The sequence below is a fragment of the Thamnophis elegans genome, chromosome 4, assembly GCF_009769535.1.
Source record: "Thamnophis elegans isolate rThaEle1 chromosome 4, rThaEle1.pri, whole genome shotgun sequence".
In the NCBI taxonomy this organism is placed as follows: Eukaryota; Metazoa; Chordata; class Lepidosauria; order Squamata; family Colubridae; genus Thamnophis; species Thamnophis elegans.
The window spans coordinates 66505926-66527400 of NC_045544.1; the positions used below are offsets into that span (position 1 = coordinate 66505926).

The following is a 21475-nucleotide window of genomic DNA, read 5'->3' on the forward strand; positions in this document are numbered from 1 at the left end:
ACTGAGTCACCGTGTCCCCTTTTCTTGGTATACAATGCCATATATTTATGAATAATTTCTTGAATGAGCTATGAAAAAGCTGCTTCCCCCTAGAAAATTTTAAACCTAATAGGTTTGAAGTCTAGTTAGTATTTTTTCAGTAGTTTGGTTAGCTTACAGCCATGATGGTGAACCTATGGCAAACGTGCCACAAGTAGCACGCCAAGCCATTTGTCAGGGCATGCGAGGCTTGCCCTGTCAGCTGGCCAGAGCACATGCACGCACTGGCCAGCTGACTTCGGCCTTCTTTTGAGGCCATTTTTTCCCTCTGGAGGCTTCCTTGAAGCCTCCGGAGTGCAGAAAACCGGTCCTACGGGCAAATCAGAAATTCAGGAACAAACTTCCGGTTTGTCCATGGGGCCGTTTTTCGTCCTCTTCAGCCTTCAGGGGCCTTCAGGAGGCTTCCCTAAAGGCTCCGGAGGACGAAAAACGGCCCTACAGACAAATTGGAAGTTTGCTTGTAGGGTCGTTTTTTGTCCTCCAGAGCCTTTAGGGAAGCCTCCTGAAGGCCCCTGAAGGGTCCGTAGGACTAAAAACAGCCCCACGTTCCTGAACTTCTGGTTTGTCCTTAGGGCCGGTTTGTCGCACTCCAGAGGCTTAAGGAAAGCTCCTGAAGCCTCCAGAGGGCCTCTGGAGTTGGGGCAGGGGAGGCTATTTTCACTTTCCCCAGGCTTCTATAAAGCCTCTGGAGCCTAGGGAGGGTGAAAAAAACACACCAAAAATGGGGGGGGGGAAGCGCTGATTGTGTGTGCATACATGCTGGGATCAAGCGCATAGCATTATGGATGTGGCATGCCCATGCAAGACCCCCCTGCGCTCCCACCGCTTGTGGCACGCGAGCCAAAAAAGGTTCGCCATCACTGACTTAGAGGTTCTCTGTTTTGATCATATAAGAAAATCCCTACTCCCCACTTGAAGAATTCAACATGATATCAGCAATTAAACAAGACAAATAAGCCTGTATCTTATAAGTAGAAAATTCCATAAAGCAGAATATTTGTAGCTCAGAATTGTCATGACGGGTTGTTGGTACTTTCGGAGCTTGTTTGTTTTCTTGCCAATATTTCATTACCTAAACTAGGTAACAACATCAGTGCTGGTAAGGACTGCAGTTTGCTGTCAGTTTATATTCTAGTGCTTTGCCTGTCAGTATTAGTGGGAGTGATCTTAGAGATTCTTTGTTTGGGCTGTTTGCTGTTGGCTTCTTTGATAGTTTCTTGATGGGGGTATTGTTTACTTGACTGTTGATCTGATGTGAAGCTTGGAATTTATCTATGCTGAACTGGGTGCTGATTGGTGGTGGAGTGGTACTTGGGTTTTTTTTCTTTCCTTTTTGGGCTGGGTGATAGTTGGTATAATCTATAGATGTTGTTAATGTCTGTGTGTCTATTGATGGCTGATTTAGTGAGGTTTGTTTTCTTATCTATTAAACTGGATTCCTTTAAAAATGTTATTGGTGGTTCTATGGGTGTTCTCTAATTGGTCCTTTTTTATTAATGGTGAAAGTATCGTCTACATATCTGATCCATATTTTCAGTTGTATTTGTAAAGTTCTAGAGTCTAGACATTGCATCTAAAACATACATTGTAAGGACCGGATGAATGCTTAGTATCTTGACCTATCTTAAGCAATATGACCAATAATTTATTTGAAGCTTTGTGTCAGATCCCTAAAATTGATACTACCATTCAATTGGGAGGAGGGGACCCTCGGAGTTAAATCATTAGCTACACCTGAAACAACTGAGTTTTACAACTTTTTAACTGCTTTCCTGTCACCGGGAGACTGAAGGTCCCAACATCTGTGGAGGGATGCTTATGGTAGCCATTTGGGATATATAACTTTGATGTCTAACTAGAGATAGCCATGGGAACGGTGCTTTATTGACTCCCAGGGCAGAAGAGTTAAGGAAGCATCTCCACACTTATGTATTGGTCAGAATCTGCATTTGGACAAAGGGGAGGGGTCATTATCAGCTTAATCCCATTTGAATGGCCTAAAGGTTTTCAGATGCTGCTTTGCTTCTAATGGTTTCCATCCTGCTTGATTAAAGGTTCCTTTTGAAATAATCAGTTTCAAGAGTCTTTACTTTCTCAAGTTAGGAGAGGAGCCATTACACTATGTATCAACATTATTTGTTGTCTTCCCTCTTTCCTATTTTTTAACATTGTCAAACACAATGATTTTTCCTAGTTCATTATCTGCTTGTATCAGTTTTCCCCCAAATTTGAATTTCTTGCTGATCAAAGGAGCAGTTAGCTTTTATCTGCTCCAGATCAGATTCATTGGTTTTTATTATATTCACTTGTACTCATAGAAACCTTTTTTCAGATGCATAATTTGAAGAAATCTTTCCTTTGCTATCTGTGCTCAGCTTTCACAACTAGTATCACCATTAGAAATATCAGTTCCTTTGGTACAGTAGTTTCTTGCTCATTGTAAAGATACTTCTGAAGAATTGTGCTCTGGCACACTTATTAGCCTTTAATAGACAGACCTTCTTTTAGTCTGTGAAACAACTTCTTGGATTTCTCTTACTCTCTCAATTATCTGATCTTGTAATACTTGACCGTTTCTCAAATCTGCTTGATCTCATTTCACATTTCTCTGTCAGTGTACGGCTGTGTTCTTCTTTGTCATTCTCTCTCTAAAAATGTTTCTCTCATTCTAGAATATTGTTTCTAGGCAGTTTCAAAACATTATTTCTATCTTCATTTAACCTCATTTGATTCCATTTGGAACATTTCACTTCAGCATTCTTATCTTTCCTAGACATCTTTTCCTTCCTGATTGTATGGTCTCCATATTTTGCTGGCATCCTCTTTTGCCCAAAGTCTCTTGCCCCTTTACCTCTTGCTCACAAGTGTCTGTCAGATGGGGGATGAAGAGGATCTTCTTGGTTTGCTACTTCAAATGTCCGTCTGTCCATCCATCCTTCCTTCCCCCCCTCTCCCCTCTCTCCTTTCTTTCTTTCTTTCTTTCTTTCTTTCTTTCTTTCTTTCTTTCTTTCTCTCTCTCTCACTCTCTTTCTTTCTTTCATCCCTCTGTTCTCCCTCCCTCCCTTCCCCCAGATTCTTATATGTACTGGTATATGTTTCTGAACTCGGCATCCATCCTAAACTAGTGTCATTTTCTCCCATTCTACCTACTCTCCCATTAAATGACCTTCAGGATTAGGACTAGTTAAACTGTAACCTGGAGCCAGCTGGTCTGGAATAAAAAGTCCACTATCTTGTGAAAAGCCCTTAACAACTTACTTTTGCTATTAACAAAGTTTTCCTGCCATCTCGCAGTGAGATGGGCATTCAACCAACCAACCAACCAACCAACCAACCAACCAACCAACCAACCAACCAACCAACCAAATATTGTAAGATCTTGAAGGCCTGAAAACCTATCATTCTCATAAAAGCAGCATTATTATAGTATATTGGCCTCCTTCATGGAAGCAGAGTTTTACTTCCTCAGAATGTTCAGTTTAAAAATATTATTTTTAATTAACAGAAGAGACTAAAGGAGCTTCCAGAATGAAAGCTATTTGCTTGTAACAGTAGATATACTTGCCAATTTTAGAGTGCCATTTGGCTAATATGCCAACAAGGAAATTTTTTGTACACACACTGACTGGGTAGCAGAATTCCACCTGGGAAATATTTAAAATAGTTTCAGTGTCACTAGCTTTTATATATAATTAGTAGATCAGGTAGATAAAAATTTTAGCAGTGACATTAATAAGCATAGGACTCACTGAGAGGCACTTTAGTTATCTATTTTTGAAATTAAAGTGAAAAGGTTTTATGTTGTTTTTAAAGAGAATGACTGATGGGGATGACATAAAGACAAATGATTACCTTTTCATTTGAGCTCTTCTCTATTTTGTAGCCACCTTGGAATATTAATTTCTTTGGTTAAATCTGTCAAAATTTTTATATAAATAAAATAATGATTCTTATTAAAAATGAGATTATCTTCAGTTATTTAAAAAAAATGAAATTCGGGCAGAAAAAGTTTAAATTTTAATTTGCATGGGGTGGGGTGGGTTGTACCAAGAGTAGGATTCCTACTGTTAATCTGGACTTGTGACTTTTCCCTCTGACCCATCTAACTTCTATTTATAGACAAAATGACTATTATAAGGGAAAGAGAGAAAGAGAGGGTGCAGATGAGAAAAAGTGATATTCAGGAGGAATGTGGGATAATCCCCCAAGTCCCACATTCTGGACAAGGGCCATAGTTAATTATACATTATATTTTGAATTGCATTTCTTAAAAAACCAGGTTTGTATGTGTGTATCTATCTTTATATCATTTTTCCTAATATGCCTACTTTTTGTTTCTAATTACATTTAAAATAACAGTTTCAGTATACACATTTTTATTTTTATTTTATTTTTAGTTGCTTATATGTCATATTTTTCTTCCAAGGAATGTAGATGAACCATATTTTATATTCCTGTCAGTTCTTATTGGAGCTGTAATGGCTGAATTTGCACAAAATGCTTGATCAAGAATAGAAGATGATTATATAAATTATGCATTTATACATGTAGCTTCTTTGTACCCACTTTGTTCCTTGTTGCTAGCACCATTTTTAAAATAAATAAAATAACATGAATGGGACGCAGTTTTATTCAGAGGACCTGATTAGCAATTTCAAAAGAAGCCAGCATTCATGAGTGAGAAAAAGCCCTGATTTAAAATTATAAAATTGTAAATGCTCATTGTAAATGAGCAACAAGTCATGATCTTTGGTTTGGATGACATGTGAGAGAAACTCTACCTGGTTTAGCAAATATGCAAGCAAGAAAGATCAAAGTAGATATATTCATAGTAAAGACACACCCAGTTGCTCAAATCATCCAAAAAAGTGCATAGATAGCAGAAATTTGAATACAGGTTATATACTCTTGTATAATCTGAGATTTAAACAGTATGCTCAAGTATTGTGATTCAGCTGGGGGAGAGAAGATATGTAGATAGCAAACATTCAAAAGGTCACAACTTTCACAATGTCTAATTTTGTTTATAGCAAGTAACATTTTTAAATCAGTGTTGGCTGTCTCTACTGTGATTGAAGTGGGAGACTGATCTATAGCCATATATAGTGGTGTTGTTTGGTTAGATTCAGCTGAAGCACTCCATAAATCAACACTGGAATTGCAGCTTAATTTCTACACTTAAAAGAAATAAAACATTGCCTGGTTTGAATTATGATGGTTCTACTCGGGTGAAGTCCTCAGAGAGGAAATTAGATGGGAGTTTCTTATTTTCACTACTTTCACTGAATAAATGTGCATTTATAACCTTCAGCTGAAAGCTTTTCCTACCAACATCCAGTATTTAGTTCAAGTAATAGTCGTGAATAGATCATATTCCTAAACATATACAAGCTTTCTTCAGCACTGATTCTGAGATGTTCATGGTTTTTGATAATCAGTAATCCATTTGGCAATGTGTATTTAAAAAAAACATGGATAGTTGTCTTATAAATGTGTAAATGAGCAACACTTACTGTGTTGATAGAACTTGCTAGTTGTAAAGGTATTTTATTAACGTTTCCCAATTTTGAAAATTGTCTAAACTCCCCAAAATATGCAGAATCCTTATAATATTGAAGAAATAATTTAACAGCTTGAGGCATGAGTTGTTCATTGTTGTCTTTCATTCAGAAGTTTCCTAAAACATTTACAACCAATATATGAAGAACCTCTTTCTCTTCTTTAGTGTGATTGTCCATGTTTTCAACAGCTTGTGCTACACAGACACATGAAGTATACACAACTGATATAAACCTATCTTCTAAAAGAATTCTATGGGGCAGCATTAAATCAAATACAATTATAATAAAATTCTATAGGGACCATTTTAGGGATTCTAAATGTCAAAAGCTTTCTTTCTAAACATTGGTGCCTCCTGCAAAATCAGATTATTTCCTTCCTTCCTTCCTTCCTTCCTTCCTTCCTTCCTTCCTTCCTTCCTTCCTTCCTTCCTTCCTTCCTATTATGTTTAAAATGGAAGACTAACTAAAAGAAGAGTGAAAAACAGTCATATTATTTTGAGGAGCAATATAAAACCATAAGGAAGAAAGTGGGGTCAGTGATAATACTTGATAGGACACATGCCAAATCTAGTTTGAACATTTGAATAACTATTCAACAAACCGTAACAATTAGATTGTAGGACTATTATATACATCCTACTTGTTTTGTGTTAATAATGCAGAGAATGATTAAATGTGAAAAAACAAAGAAGATCTCACTGTTTGCTGTAAAATTGATACTTTGTCATAATTCCCAAAATCACAAATTACATTATGTTTCCATAGGCATATGGAGGAATTGCTTTAACTCTCAACAGTTCCAATGAGCAAAGCTATCATAATAATTTAGTGTGGCAACCATGGAATTGAATTTGCAGTAATACTTCTTGCAGCATTAGTTGGGTATCAAGCACCACTTTCTAAATTACCAAACCATATAGTCTAGAAAGAACTTTGCCACCTTAATAAGAACTAAGGCTTAATCTTCTATTGCATAAATTTCAGCTTGATAAGTGTGGAACAAATCCATTGGTCCAATTATATATTAAACCAGTGCACAACAAAGAGACTTGCACAATCAGCTGAAAGTATGAGAGAAAGAGAGAGAGAGAGAGAGAGAGAGAGAGAGAGAGAGAGAGAGAGAGAGAGAGAGAGAGAGAGAGAGAGAGAGAGAGAGAGAGAGGGATTATCTTCTTGAAATAGTCCTTAACATAAGGTTCCCAGCCATCTCACTTCTGATATTTATTTGAGGGTATATCTGTTGCTATAGTATTTCATTTGTTTCTGAGCAGCGAAATATTATCAAACACCAATTATGGTAATAAAAATCGAGTGTATGACAACCATTTATTTTGTACATTTTCATGTACTTGCAGGAATTCAATATGCTTTCTACAGAATTCAGAGAGAAATGTGAAAGAATAAGCAAGAAGCTGGTATTCTTGGAAGAGCAACTTCAGCTAGCAGCCCGTAGCTATGATGAAAACCTTGTTCATATCCTTTTTTTGATGTCCTCCAGCAGAAAGGGTTGCATTCAACTCCTGTGTTGAAACTTGCCTTGTCAGAGGTGGGCTGCTGCAGGTTCTCCTAGGTTTGTGAGAACCTCTAGCTAAGAATCTGCCCAATTCGGAGCGCCCACAAATCCCACCCCTGACTGGCCCCACCCACCCTGCCCCTCCCCTCCCAGGAGTCTCCACGCGGCCCATTTGGAATGCCAGGTAAGTACAGGGCCTGCACAGAGGCTTGGGGAGGGTGAAAAATGCTCATCCTGGAAGTTCCGGAATGCCGGCCTCTGGAGGGCCTCTAGAGCCCAGGGGAGGCCATTTTCACTCTCCCAGAGGCTCGGGGAAAGCCTCCGGAGCCCGGAGTGGCAAAAATGCCCCCCCCCAGTGGTGAAGGAGACTGTCTAGGTCACGCCCACCATGTCCATGTCCAACCAGCAACAAGGCAGAGAACCTGTTGCTAAAATTTTTGAAGGTCAACCCTGTGCCTTGTGTAAACCTTTCTTAAGGTAACTATTGTAGTATTGTTTCCTGAAAATGTAAACTAGCCAAATAATGACAGTTTAAAAACTACTAAATCTGATTGATGAGAAATAACTTTTTAAAGACAGATCTATTCATATGCTTTTGAGTGCTACAAAGTAAAAGTAACTAATTCCTAGGTACAGCATTGACTTGGAAACTGGAAAATAAAAAGCTTGTTTCATGAGAATGCATCTAAAAAAATATTTTTAAAGGGAAGTAGATTAGCTCATGCTGAGCACAGAGTTCCAGTAAATCACATAATTGTCTGTGCTCATCTCATAAAGGCTCTTTATTTGAAGTATTGGCCATTCGAGGGGAAAAAGCCTTTTGTTTAGTTTTACTGAAAGATTCTCATCAGTCATGTCATTATTTTCCTCTGCTACCCTAATTTTCATACTACTTATATTTTTTTCAAAGACAAAAAAAATCTATTTAAAAATATATTTTAGGCAAGGGCAAAAAAATCTATTTAATATTTATATATTTATTTATACTAATCAGTCCACTCCCCCTTTAATATGCTACCCCACCAGGGTTTTATGCTAGGAACAGGCAGACAGCCAATTCTAACTTTTTTCCACAGGTTGTAAGACTTTCATTGGAATAACCAGAGACTACTAACTAGGGACAACTTGAAGTGGTGAATATTTGTCCATGCATTCACCAGGAGTCAATCCTATCTTGATGACATTTCAGTCAACTAATAAATGTATCGAGAATGCAACCTTGGAGCCTAAATATTACATAAATTGTCATCAGGAAATAAATAAATGGCAGGATGCTATATAGCACAATGTACTATGTAGAGTGAGGCACTTGTACTTCCTACTTCTGTGTATGATCAGGTATTATAATCCACATAAGGATAATGGTTTTTAATTTTCTTAAGCTGTGTTAGTAAGTGCTGGATGCCTTTCATCAACTTCCTTCAAAAATATTTTTTAATTCCATCCATTTTAAAAATATCTTAGGGCTGCCCCAGTGTTGTTAACTATTTAACAACCGGTTCTCTGCCCTAATGATTTCTTCCAACAACCAGTTCACCAAAGGGTTCAGAAAGTTAACAACCGGTTCTCCTAAAGTCATGCAAACTGGATAAATCCCACCATTGACTGCACCTTGGAATTTGGTTGTTGCCTTGCTCGCTTCATCCAGTAACATTTCCACTTCTCTCAGCAAACCTTCTGTACTTAGACATCTAACTTTCCTTCTGCTTCAGCCTCTATATTCACTACGCTCACTGCCTCTGGCTTCAGGCCCTTTAATTCCCTCCTCCTTTCCTTTATCTGCATCATCACAAACAATTATTAGTAATTACATTTAGCTCCCACCTTTCCTCCAAGAGTTACGTAAGGGTCTCCTTTCATGTTTAGCTCCACAAAAATAATCCATTGAGGAAGGTTGAGCAAAGAACAAGCAAAGTCCCTCGGTGAACTTCTATGACTATAGACCAGTGCTGGTGAACTTTTAGACACCGGGTGCCCAAACTGTGCACTTGCATGCACAATGTGAAAGGTTTGTTCATGCGAATGTGCAATTGTGCAGATGTGTGCAGGCACAGACATACTGAACATGTGCATGCACGAACATGCACATGCATGGACATGCATGCATGCATAGCAGAGACCTGAAGACCCACTGGCCGGCAGGAGGCAAAGCATCCCAACACCAGCAGTGTGGCAAGAGGTAAGATGTTTTTCTTTCATGAGCTCCTGTTTCATCATTTGCAGGGAAATGGAAGCTCACAAAAGAAACACCATGGAGATCTGACGTGGGGCAATGGCGTGCATGCCAGCAGAGAAGGCTCTGCATGCCACCTCTGGCACCTGTGCCATAGGTTCGGCTATAGACTTTAACCAGAGTATTCCCAGTCTTAATCTGAGCCACTATACTGCCATTTTTAACTGGGCCCATGTACCTCAGTGACTAGCCTCTCCATTTTATCTGTTAAGGAATGGGATGAATCAGAATTTTTCACAGGAACAAGCAAAAGGCTTGTTTGGGGTTGGTTGTAGTAGCAAGAGGCTTTCCAAAGATTGTCTTCACTTGCACTACACTGAAATTTTTGTACTTATTGCTTTGCACTCATATAATAGTTTTCAATTTTTTTCTATCAGCCATCTAATATAATTCTAAATTACCAGATGGATCAGATGTATTCATGAGCAGTCAATTCCTCAGAGTCTGTCAGAAAATCATTTATCTAGTGCTCTTGAAACTGAGTGAAATCTTTTCACCGGCTTGATCTAAATTAGGTCAGTTTAAAATATGGTGGTTTTCACAGAGCCCATAAAGGTTCATCTGAACCATTTTCATGCTAGTTGTATGCAATGCTAAATATGAAAAATGAAGAATAGATAAATTCTTGTTAATACAAATTCTAAATTTTGTTATTTCCAAACTACAGTTTTATAATACATTATGTTAAATGTTACAGTAGAGTATTGCTAACAGAAAATATCTATCAACTGTTATAAAGTTGTATGGATTACAAATATCTAGCACAAAGATAGTTGTATTATTATTGAAAAAGCTATAAATTGCTAGTAAGGAAATTAGTAATCAGAACATATAAAAATAGCTGAAATTATATTATCCAGTTTACTTTATGCAGTTTATATTTCTAATATTAATCACCTCTTAAGAAAGAAAATGCACTTAGCTGAATTTGAGGAAAGATGGATACGACTCAATCTAATTGTGTATTGTTCCTGATGGCGACTATCATCTTATTCAGTAGAATCTGTATACAGAACTGACACCCTTGTGGCACTTTTTTTAATGTACTGTGAACACTGCTTTGCAAAAAAACTGTAACACAGTGGCCATTTAGATGCCATTCAGATAAAATCCCATGAATGGGGAACCTGAATTTCTGAAAACCACCCTGGATAAAACTTGCTGAATCAAGATGTAATGTAAGGAATGAAAATAGCATTGGACATTGAGGATTATTTTAAAGTGCCATTTGTCAACATTAGGAGAGGCATCTTTCAAGGTGACTCATCATCCTTAGTATTTATCATTGCTATGAGCCTACGTTCAGTAATTTTCAAGAAAACAAACCATGCATGGTTGAAAAGAAGAAAGTGTTGATAATTGTTGTGGAAATACCAGGGGATAGAAATAGAAGACAAAAAGTAGAGAGGATCACATAATATCCAGATCCAAAAATCAAAATACTGTAGAAAGGTTATGACATAAATCAGTTATGGTGGTCCCAGCACACTGGGTGCCATACCAAAAAATATTGGATGGCACCAGGAGTGGGTTTCAAAAATTGTTCGAACCTACTCTGTGGGCGTGGCCTCCTTTGTGGGAGTGGCTTGCTGCCCATGTGACCGGATGGGAGTGGCTTGCCACCCATGTGACCTGGTGGGAGTGGCCAAGACGATGTTATTACTAGATATTACTAATTACTAGATATTATTAATTTTACTAGATCATTATTAATGCATAGATAACTGCGGGACTTTACACACCCACCCACACCCACACCCACACCCACAAACTATGACAGTGCTAGGAAAACACCAAAAAAATAAAAATCCCCCCCCCCCCAAAAAAAAGACTGCCAATGAAACCAGTTTTTTTTCCTAAACCTAAGAACAGGAAACACAAAGTCACTGGAATAAAAACCATCAAGGCAATGTGGAAAATTATAATGGACAGGCGCTCACAGAACCATCAACCACCTCAGAATTACCTAAACAAGGAGGGTGAAACACACTGCCTTGCAACAAACCTGGCCTGCCCATAGAAAAGCAGCCACTTTGAGACACATAAACCTGGTCTGAACACTTAAAAGCAACATATTGCATCACAAATAAAACATTTGCAAAAAGGAATAACATTTCTTGTAATAAACATTCTATAAACAATAAATAAATAAAAATTCCCTAAACTAATTAAAAACTACCACGTTCAGAGAACACCAAAGGACCCCACAGTCCTCTCTCTCCTTATCTTTTTCTTTTTTGTCCTAACTTTCTCCTCCTCCCCCCCCCCCAACCCCACTCCTTTCTAGCACTGATGATGTTACCAAACTAGGAGTGCTGGAGAGGAGCTCTCACAGGGCGAAGAGCTTCCCGCTACAGGCACAATCTATCTGCAGCCGTAAATGACTGCAAGCAGCAGCTTCAGTCACCTGCTCGCAGCTGACAGTTGCGTTTGGGAGCGGAGGTGGTGGCAGCAGAAGTGGGCACAGACAGGATGTCCCCGCTTGCTGAGTAGAACGAGGCGGCGGGGATGCGTTGTTTCAGGGTGCCCCAAGCGCCGGCTCCTCTGAGTGTAGCCCATTCCCCCTCCCAAGAAGACCGCTTTCTTTTTAAAAATGCCTCTGCACACGATCTTGAAAATCTGCGAGGTTGCTTTGGGAGGAGGAAGACAGGCAGCATTCCCCCACCCCATCTCTGGTTGCCTGCAGCCTTGGAAGCTTCCGCAGCTTCACAGTAAAAGCAATTAAGAACTTCTCTCGCTCGTGAGATTTTCTTTACTGCGCAAAGGCTTGCTTTAAGGCTGCAGGCTCCCGGGGAGGGGGGCAGGGGGAAATGCTGCCCATCTGTCCCCTTCCAAAGCAACCTTGCAGGTTTTCAAGATCACCCGGAGAGGCGTTTTTTAAAAAGAAAATCCTGACAAGCCAGAAGATTTGGAGAGATGGGCAGCTGGTCTTTTTTTTGGGTGGGGGGGAATCCACAGAACCAGGAGCGCAACCTGCCAGCTCCTCTGAGTGCAGCCCATTCCCCCTCCCAAGAAGACCGTTTTCTTTTTAAAAACGCCTCTGCAGACGATCTTGAAAACCTGCGAGGCATTCCCCCACCCCATTCCTGGTTGCCTGTAGCCTTGGAAGCTTCCGCAGAGAAGCTTCTGCAGAGGCATTTTAAAAAAGAAAACGGTCTTCTTGGGAGGGGGAATGGGCTGCACTCAGAGGAGCCAGCGGGTTGCGCTCCTGGTTCTGGGGATTCCCCCTCCAAAAGACCAGCTGCCCATCTCTCCAAATTCTTTTCAGGATTTTCTTTTTAAAAAACGCCTCTCTGCAGAGGCGTTTTTAAAAAGAAAACGGTCTTCTTGGGAGTGGGAATGGGCTGCACTCAGAGGAACCGGCGGGTTGCGCTCCTGGTTCTGGGGATTCCCCCCCCCCCCCAAAAAAAAGACCAGCTGCCCATCTCTCCAAATCCTTTTCAGGATTTTCTTTTTAAACGCCTCTCCGGATGATCTTGAAAACCTGCAAGGTTGCTTTGGAAGAAGTTGCTTTGGAAGAGGTTGCTTTGGGAGGGGGAAGACAGGCAGCATTCCCCCACCCCATCTCTGGTTGCCTGCAGCGTCAGAAGCTTCTGCAACTTCACAGTAAAAGCAATTAAGAACTTCTCTCTCTCGTGAGATTTTCTTTACTGCGCAAAGGCTTGCTTTAAGGCTGCAGGCTCCCAGGGCGGGGGGCGGGGGGAAATGCTGCCCATCTGTCCCCTTCCAAAGCAACCTTGCAGGTTTTCAAGATCATCTGGAGAGATGTTTTTTAAAAAGAAAAACCCTGCAGGCACCCAGCGACGGGCCAGGAGTGGTACCGGCGTTCCGGAAGTTAATTACTTACGGGTTCACCGACGAACCGATTCGCACGAACCGGTGTGAACCGGGAGGAACCCACCCCTGGATCTCACCGGCTCAGGGTTGACTCAGCCTTCCATCCTTCCGAGGTGGGTAAAATGAGGACCTGGATTGTTGGGGGCAATATGCTGACTCTCTGTAAACCGCTTAGAGAGGGCTGAAAGCCCTATGAAGCGGTATATAAGTCTACTGCTATTGCTATTATTGCTATTGCTATTGGATGGCACTTACAAAATATGCACATTGACCACATTTCTATATGTCCAAAGCCCAGACTGCTTATACTATATCTACATATACTACACCAATGCAATATGGGAAGAGCTTGATGCATATGAAATCCAACACCAGTTAAAAAACTGGCAATGTGATTTCACATTGTTGTGAATAGATAAACAGACAAGCACCTGCCTTTCTAGAGGTAGCAGTTGTTGATAAAAAAAAAGCATTTGTTGATAATAAAGACAAAAAAAAAGTCTGGATAGTGAATAGGGTAGTACCTGGATACAGCAGAAGAGAAGAGAAAGAACTGGAGAAAATCACAATATACAAAGACCTGCAAACAGAAGTAGAATCACTACTGCAAGAGAAAGCAACAGTGATATGTGGGTGCAATTCCAAAACATCTGGATTACCACTTGAACTCTATCAGGATTGGCAAAATTACAATCAATCAATTTCAAAAAAGTAGCTTTACTTGGAACAGTTTATATTCTGTGATGAATATTATTAAATATATCTATCTATCTCAGGCCCTTGGAAAAGACTCAATAGCTGGATAAAAAAAAATGCCATATCCATTCTAAAAATCTACATTAAATCATAATAATTTGCAGCTATTAGAACATTGTGCACTAAACTTGTATAAATATCAATGCAAGACAGGATGACCCTATTCTGAATGTAAGATGAGGGGCAACTGTAGAGACAGAAAGATTTAAAATGGCATCATTTCTTGCTGGCTCCAATTTATTTTGGGGGTGGGAGGGAGGCATGGCACAGCAGCTGTGTGCATTTGTGCTGTTAAGTTTGAAAAGTACTTCAGTTTTGTTTGACTTAATAACCGTGCCCCATCATTATAGGATTCTGAATTCAGCAAGATCAACTTCCATGAGCAGGCGTTTGTATCTTAAAGTGCAGTCTGGCCTTGGAAGCTGATTTGAAGGTGCCACCTCCCACAGCTTCTAATGTTCACATTAAGTGTTCATTGGCATGGAAAGTTAAATGGGCAGAGGAGCTGGCAAACATCATGTTGGAAGTAGCTCTTAGCAATGGCAGTTCAAAAGATGCACACAGTATTTCTGGTGGCAAAACATACACAAACCCTATATATTTTCATGCCTAAGGGGTACATTAAGACGCATCAGTTCTTGCAGATGGCAAAATAGGCCCTCAGTTCTGAGTCTGATTAAGAAAAAATTGGTTTAATGGATAGAAGTAGAACTGCATCTCTTAAAAGAGAGATTAAAAGATTCCTTCTGAGTGATCCAACTTCCTGGTGCTGTCAAGCAAGCAGTTCTGCCAATATTTAAACACACTGTGGATTTGATTAATAATTAAATTTCTATTAGAAGGAATAAATGCCAGATGTCATTGTTTTTTCAATCTACATTTTAATGGCACTGAATACTGGAATCAGCCAGCTTGCTAGCAGGAGCTGACTAACGCAACATAGATGAAGCCAGAAGCCAGCACTAATGCTTAACACTGAATATTTACCCAGGCCCACTAGGGATTTTTATTTAATATTGTAGCTTCTCAAAGTAAATATTAAGCAGTAGGTTTCACATTTGGCAGACGGGGAGGGGGAAAGCAAATAACCAAATTAAACTGCACTCTTAGACTTCCTCACTTGGTATAAATCCCTTGAATTTCATGGGACTTACTTCCGAGTAAGCTGGTGTTGGATTGTATAAGGGCAAGCTTGTATGTATCCTTTTGCCTGATCAATATATTTAGATAAAAGTACCAGAGTTCAGCAAGTCTGCAAAAGAGCCAATGGCTCTTAATCAGTTGAAAAGCATATGAAAATAATCTGAATTGTTAATTGGAAGAGTCAAAAGCTGAGGTAATGCACTTCTGGTGTCTAAGGAGCTGATGAGAGGTGTTATTTCCCTGATAGGGAGGGTCCTAACATTCCCAATAAAATTAAATGGATTTTATATTGCAATTTCACAGTTATTTGGGGTCTTAATTAGCAGTTATGATTTTGCCAGACAATCTGAGTGCTTGTAATAGTTTCACTAAAATATGGGTTGACTCGTTTAATCCTGCATGTACAAAGGATTCCTTTTTCACTATGCTTAAAAAAAAAAGCTTCCAGTAATTTTCTGTAGTGGTTCAGAATTACTAACCGATTCCTTTTTTCTTTTTTTCGGGAGAATTATTATTTTGTTTTTTAAAACAGACTACAAAATATACATATTTGGAGGGAGGTGCTTTTGGAAATCAGAATGTCTATCCCTGTCCTTTTGTCTGGTACAATATGATATTTGTTTAACTAAAACTGCTAAAAAATATCATATGCATAGTCTCAGTGCTACATACTGAAATTGTGCATTTACTATCAACTTAAACCTTTTTCACCAGAGAAATTGCTGTGTTTGAATATCTGAGTTATAAATCTGTGTTGCAAAGAATCTGTTTTCAATCTACAGCTATTCCCTGAATCTTTGTTAGTAATTACTTAGTAAATTGCTTCCTTGTTTATTTGCTTTCTCTTAGCGAGCAAAGAAAAGGAGCAGAAGCATTTATCTGCTTTTCCAATTGGTCCAGAAGTAAAAATGAAAGAGTTCTCAGATCAAATTCAACTCTTGTTGATGCCTGGTGGGCAGTCATAGCATGTAGCTCTTTTGATTACTTTGGATTGCCTTCTTCCTGGATGCTTTCTGGCTTCCTAATTTTGCCTATAAACTTGAGATTTCCTGGTGTATTCGCTTCTAAGAAATAACCAGATACAACCTTTGTTGCTTCTCTGGAGATCAGTTAAGGTCACTTTAGATCAGAGGAAAATTACCAAGGTCATATTGGGAGGATGGAAGTTCATTGAAGTGACTTTGCTTAGTGGTCCACAAAACCAATCAGTGGAGCTTATTACTTATTACTCTTTGTTTCCTTGAAAGCAGACAACTGAAGCAGGAGGAAGTCAGAACCTGTAACTACCTCCAGATAGTTTGGACCTTGTGTAAATGCAGGGTGAGGATGGATCTCTGACATAGATGGAACAGCATTATTCTGAAGAGTGTGTAGTATGTGTGACAATCCCTTGTAGAACTTCAGTACCGATTTCACTGCCCCTGTAGAATTATGAAGGTTTCATTGAGGGTCAATTTATTTTCATTTTAAAGATCTGAGCAATATTTCTTCAGCAATGAAAAATGAAAATCTCTAAACACTGGATGAAAGTTTGTACAAGGTTGAACTAAATTTTAAAAAATGTGGATGTTGAGTTTTTATGAAATAAAATGGTTCTATGTAACCCAGCCAAGTCTTACATAGGTGAGAAAAAAATAAGACTTTAAAGTATGTGGATTCAAAAGGTGAGTTATGTTTACAGTATCCCAAATAGTGGGGAAAATGAAAAGATAGAGCTCTATATTTCTGGTGGCCTAAAATTAATGACATTTTGAAAACCATTCTGACCTTTCTATACGTATATTCATATTCTCACTGAAACTTGTTAGATGCTTTATGGATCTTCATTTTTATTTCCGTTTTTCAATTTATTATTATTTTGGATTTATTGTTGTTTTATTATTTTTGTTTTTGTCTGCAATTTCATTTGTACAATGACATAGAATTCTAAAATTAAAAAGTGAAATTTTACACATGCATATACAGAACAGTACAATTCCTTTTAAAAACTCAGCAAATTTATGTAAATTAGGGGGGGGAATCTTGAGAAAGCTTTAATAGACAAAAGATGAAAAATGCTTTTTAAATTGGAATGTGAAACAGATTGAAGATATTTACACATATTTCCCATGATTCCCTTCTGATTCCCTGGGATTTTCCTTCCCTTCCACCTCTTAAAGTCACATTTTTGCCTTCACATATCTTTTTTTTTTAGTTAAGGTAGTTGGAAAATATTGTGGGAAATCTCCAGAGTACTTTGTACCCAGCACATTTCCAGTCAACCCATATATCCAGATCAGAAAAAGCACATACGCCACTCAGATCAACTCGCAAAAATATAGTTTGATGTTTATATGCTAAACATCAGCAAACATCAAAACATTTAACTGGCAAATAGGATAAGACAGGCCAACCCCCCCCACCCCCCCGGACCCCTCAAGGAGAGAGAAATGAATAACAGGAAAGAATTTACATTATCCATGTATCTATTTATCTGTATTGTACAAGGCATTTCAGGGTCCTGATCTGAGCTCTGGTGTTTCAAGGACACCAAACATGCTCCATGGAAAGGAGTTGGTTTATTTAAAGAGCACAGAATTCAGTCCTGAAAGGAAGCTACAAAAGGGTTACAGAAATCAGACATTTTTATATAAAGGTGGTCCTTTGTGGGTCATGGAGTTTGAGTAGGTACGTGTAATCTGTGATGCTTATTTTGGTGAATGTGCAATTCTGCTGGGAGAAGATTTTAATTAACTCTATTTGAGTTTACAGACCTTCTTCTTTGATGTGTGGATTAAGTCTGGGTGACTTATTTGGGGGCTCAATGAAGTTTGAATAAAGGATTTCCCCCCGTTGCTATTTTTATTACCTAGATTAACCTAGTTTCAGATTGACTGTCAATTATCTAGCGGAGACACAATTCTCCGTTCATTGTCAATTTTGTTAATGTTTAAGGGAAGATGGAGATGGTATAAAATAGAATATATTTCTACAGTATCAAAGGGCACAGAACTTTCCAGAGCTACTGGAGACAGTGCTATAGATAAAGAGCATGGCCGGCCCCAAAAGGAATGGCCTATGGTTATTCCAGCTTTAACCCTTTGATGCACATAGTCACACCAGAGTAGAGATGGAAGAGGGGACACCAGGTGATCCCTTTATTTTGCACCATGAAAGAAGCAATTTGCTGAATGGGGATGAAAATCAGCAAGATTTGTCTAATGGAACAGATATCTGAAGCAAAATAAAAGGTAGAGGGGCCCATCAGGAACTATTTGCATGTTAAGATGTTAACTATCTTCAAGTTAAAATAATTTTCAACATTTAGTTCTCAACCAAAGCATATAACTTTTTTAAAAAGTATCATTTTTCTCGCTGTACATAGAAATTAGTCATACTCTCATTTCATCTGTTCTAATTAATCTCTTTTTTTTGCTAGGTTCCATAGGAAATTGGTTAGTATTATGGAGAGTCATTCCCTACATATTGATCCAATTGCAGAAATAAGGCTGCAGAGGAAATAGATTCTCATTTCCAAGTCTGCAAGCTGTAGTCAGCACCCCTAACTGGGGATACATGCTAATGTGCCAAGTTACATGTTACAAATTTTATGTGAAAGCACATGTGTTCACAAATGGAATGGAACCTCATGTTTAGAATGTTTTTATTGCTGACTCTACATAAAAAATATGGGGTTGCATTTAACCTTAGGGGAAGAAGTATATGTTACTTGCATATGAGTGTATTCATGGATGAAAGAAAGAGAGAATTCAATAAACGTGAACTCAGAGACCAAATCTTGTGTTAGTTAAAATTAACATCTATAAACTGAAGTTCTGGCACAGTGACAAACAGGTTATTTATATTCATTTATATAACTGGGAAATGAAGATTCAGATCATTCTCTCTGAATAGTGGCTGCAATTCTCTCTTTGCGCACCACTTTGGGAGTTACAACAGCCATTCACATTTACATATGCACATACATGCCCCTAGAATGCTGTTCATTTTACACCCCTTAAGCAAAAACACTGCATAAGGCTGTTGGTTGCCTACAGGCTCACAAAGACAGGTGTGTGTCTGTGCGGGGGTGGGGTGGGGTGGGGAGCTAGTGTGAAATATGTATTAATATTTAATCCAATCAGTTTAGATGAACTTGATGCTGCAATTAGCTAGCAGTGCCCATCTGTTGTGCAGAGTACAACAACAACTTATTAAATAAGTGGGAGAGGGGAAAGGAGCTGCCAATTACCCTTCAATTTATTCCTTAATAAAGCATATACAGTCTCTGCAAAGAGAGATCCAGATGGTGAAGGAAACTCTCCAGGCCATGCTGGTGCAGCTTCAGTCAACTAAGGAGGCAGAAGAAGATGCAGCAAATTTCCTTGGTGACAGCTGGCGTCTGGGAAAGGAAAGCTTAAAGGAGTATCACACAGGAAGACGGAAGGAAGATCTTTAATTCATGAGGCTTCCTTGCAAGAATGGAATGCCATCTTATCAGACTTCGAGGATTTTCACTATCTCTGCAAAATTAATGACAGCCATTATTATGGAGCCGGGGAGATGGTGAATAGAAACTGGAGGTCTTCTGAGGGAAATAGTGGTGCTTGCACAATTCAGCTGCCAGGTTCTAGAAACAGTTTTCAACAGCAGTCACCCATCCATTCCTAAAAGTGGTAAATTTTAATGATGCCTTACAGAGACATTTGAGTAATGACGACATGTTTACAAGCCCCTTGGCTTAGTTTTTCCTGTACATGAAATGCAATCAGAAAACCCTTACATTCAGAAGTCACAGGAGCAAGAACAAAAACCCAAGGATGTTACAAGCACTGGTATAATTTTATCAGACATTGACATCTGGATAAAATTGCCGGGAGAGTAACATTTTTATGGACATGAATGCGTTTCAAAGTGATGGGTATTTCAGAATTAGAAAGCAAGACAAGCTACCAAGAGGGATAGTGACAATGAATGCATGAAATCAGATAAAAGTCCAGGCAGTTTACAGCCCACAAAAAAGCATCCATGAGAAACTCTGTTAGCTTAAAGTGTTGGTGACAACTGCATAGTTATTGATTGAGATGCCACTCAAGACCATTGTAGTTTGAAAGGGAGGATTGTAATACTAGTCTTTCCAGAACACAATCACATTTTTTTTTAAATTCAAAGAAAACACAACTTTCTAGGACAACAGGGGAACAGGATATCAGAACATCAATGTTTCCCCCACAAATAAGCAGCATGGTTAAAAAACACCTGATTGGGGTAAAATGCATTTTGTTGCATCTTATCCTCCAAAATATATTTAAAAGAAAAAGAGACAAAGAAAGCAAAGAAGAAACTCCACTAACTTGAAGCTGAAACTACGAAACAAATTTTGCTTAATGAAATGAGGATTGTACATACCAATTGGCACTCTGTATAGCAGTGATAATTAATATCAAAGGATCACATAATTGCTTTTCAATTATTTTCATTTAGTCTTAAAAATTGAGAGCAAATGCTTGTTAATTCTAGAGGCAAAATTATTTAAAGAATTAACTGATGATTGAAAAAACTTGAAATTATCAATGATGATTAATCTGATTAAAATAGATACAAATGTTTCGACGCTTTTTAAATGTACATTTTATATATAAGCACATTCATTAGTGATACTTTATTCAGGATGTGTACAAATAATTTTTAAAAGCTGATCATATATAGCTTATTATATGTTACACTTTCAGAGTTTTTAACCACAGCTATCCAACTGTATTTTATTTATATGCACTTTATTTGATGTCTTTTGGAATAAAAACACCCCAAGTGTTTTTGAAATTCATACCAGCAATGAACACAGAAGTCTCTGTGTTTTGTTCTTTGCAGCAAAGTAACAATGTTGTAGCTGTCTATATTTTCTTCTTTCTGATTGTGTTGTATGTTTGTGTCCATGTGCGCCCTGGGGAGCAAAGAGTGATCTATGGTTCAGGTGACTGGGATAAGGAAGGAAGAATTTAAGAATGGCTGTCCTTGTGTCTCTTATAGAGAGATGTTTATTTTCTGGATTGTTTTTTTTTTAATGGAATGCTTTTCTCCTCTCATCCAATTTAGACCCAGCCCATTTCAAATTCAATATTTCCTAACTGGATAAAAGTTGATTCAACTTTCCATCCTTCCTAGGTTGGTAAAATGAGGACCCAGATTGTTGGGGGCAATATGCTGACTCCGTAAACCATTCAGAAAGGGCTATAAATAGGGGTGGGTTGCTGGGGAGTTTATAGGAGTTCAGGAGAACCTCTAGCTAAGATTCTATGCAGTTCAGAGAACCCCCAAATCCCACTCCTGGCTGGCCCCACCCAGGAGTTCCCTATGGCTCATTCTGGATGCAAGTAAGGGGAAGGCCCGTGTGGAGGCTCAGGGAGGGCAAAA

At 38.7% G+C, this 21475-nt stretch overlaps 1 protein-coding gene across 1 annotated transcript in view; it reads left to right on the forward strand.

Moving 5' to 3' along the window:
• The window catches only part of DISC1 (DISC1 scaffold protein), a 167036-nt gene extending 147310 nt beyond the window's left edge, over positions 1 to 19726 (forward strand). The window contains exons 12-13 of the mRNA XM_032214918.1: positions 6956 to 7073; positions 19345 to 19726. Of these exons, the coding sequence (XP_032070809.1) occupies positions 6956 to 7073; positions 19345 to 19520 (294 nt within the window). The 3' untranslated portion in view covers positions 19521 to 19726. The remainder of the gene's footprint in view (positions 1 to 6955; positions 7074 to 19344) is intronic.
• Positions 19727 to 21475: the final 1749 nt, after the last annotated feature.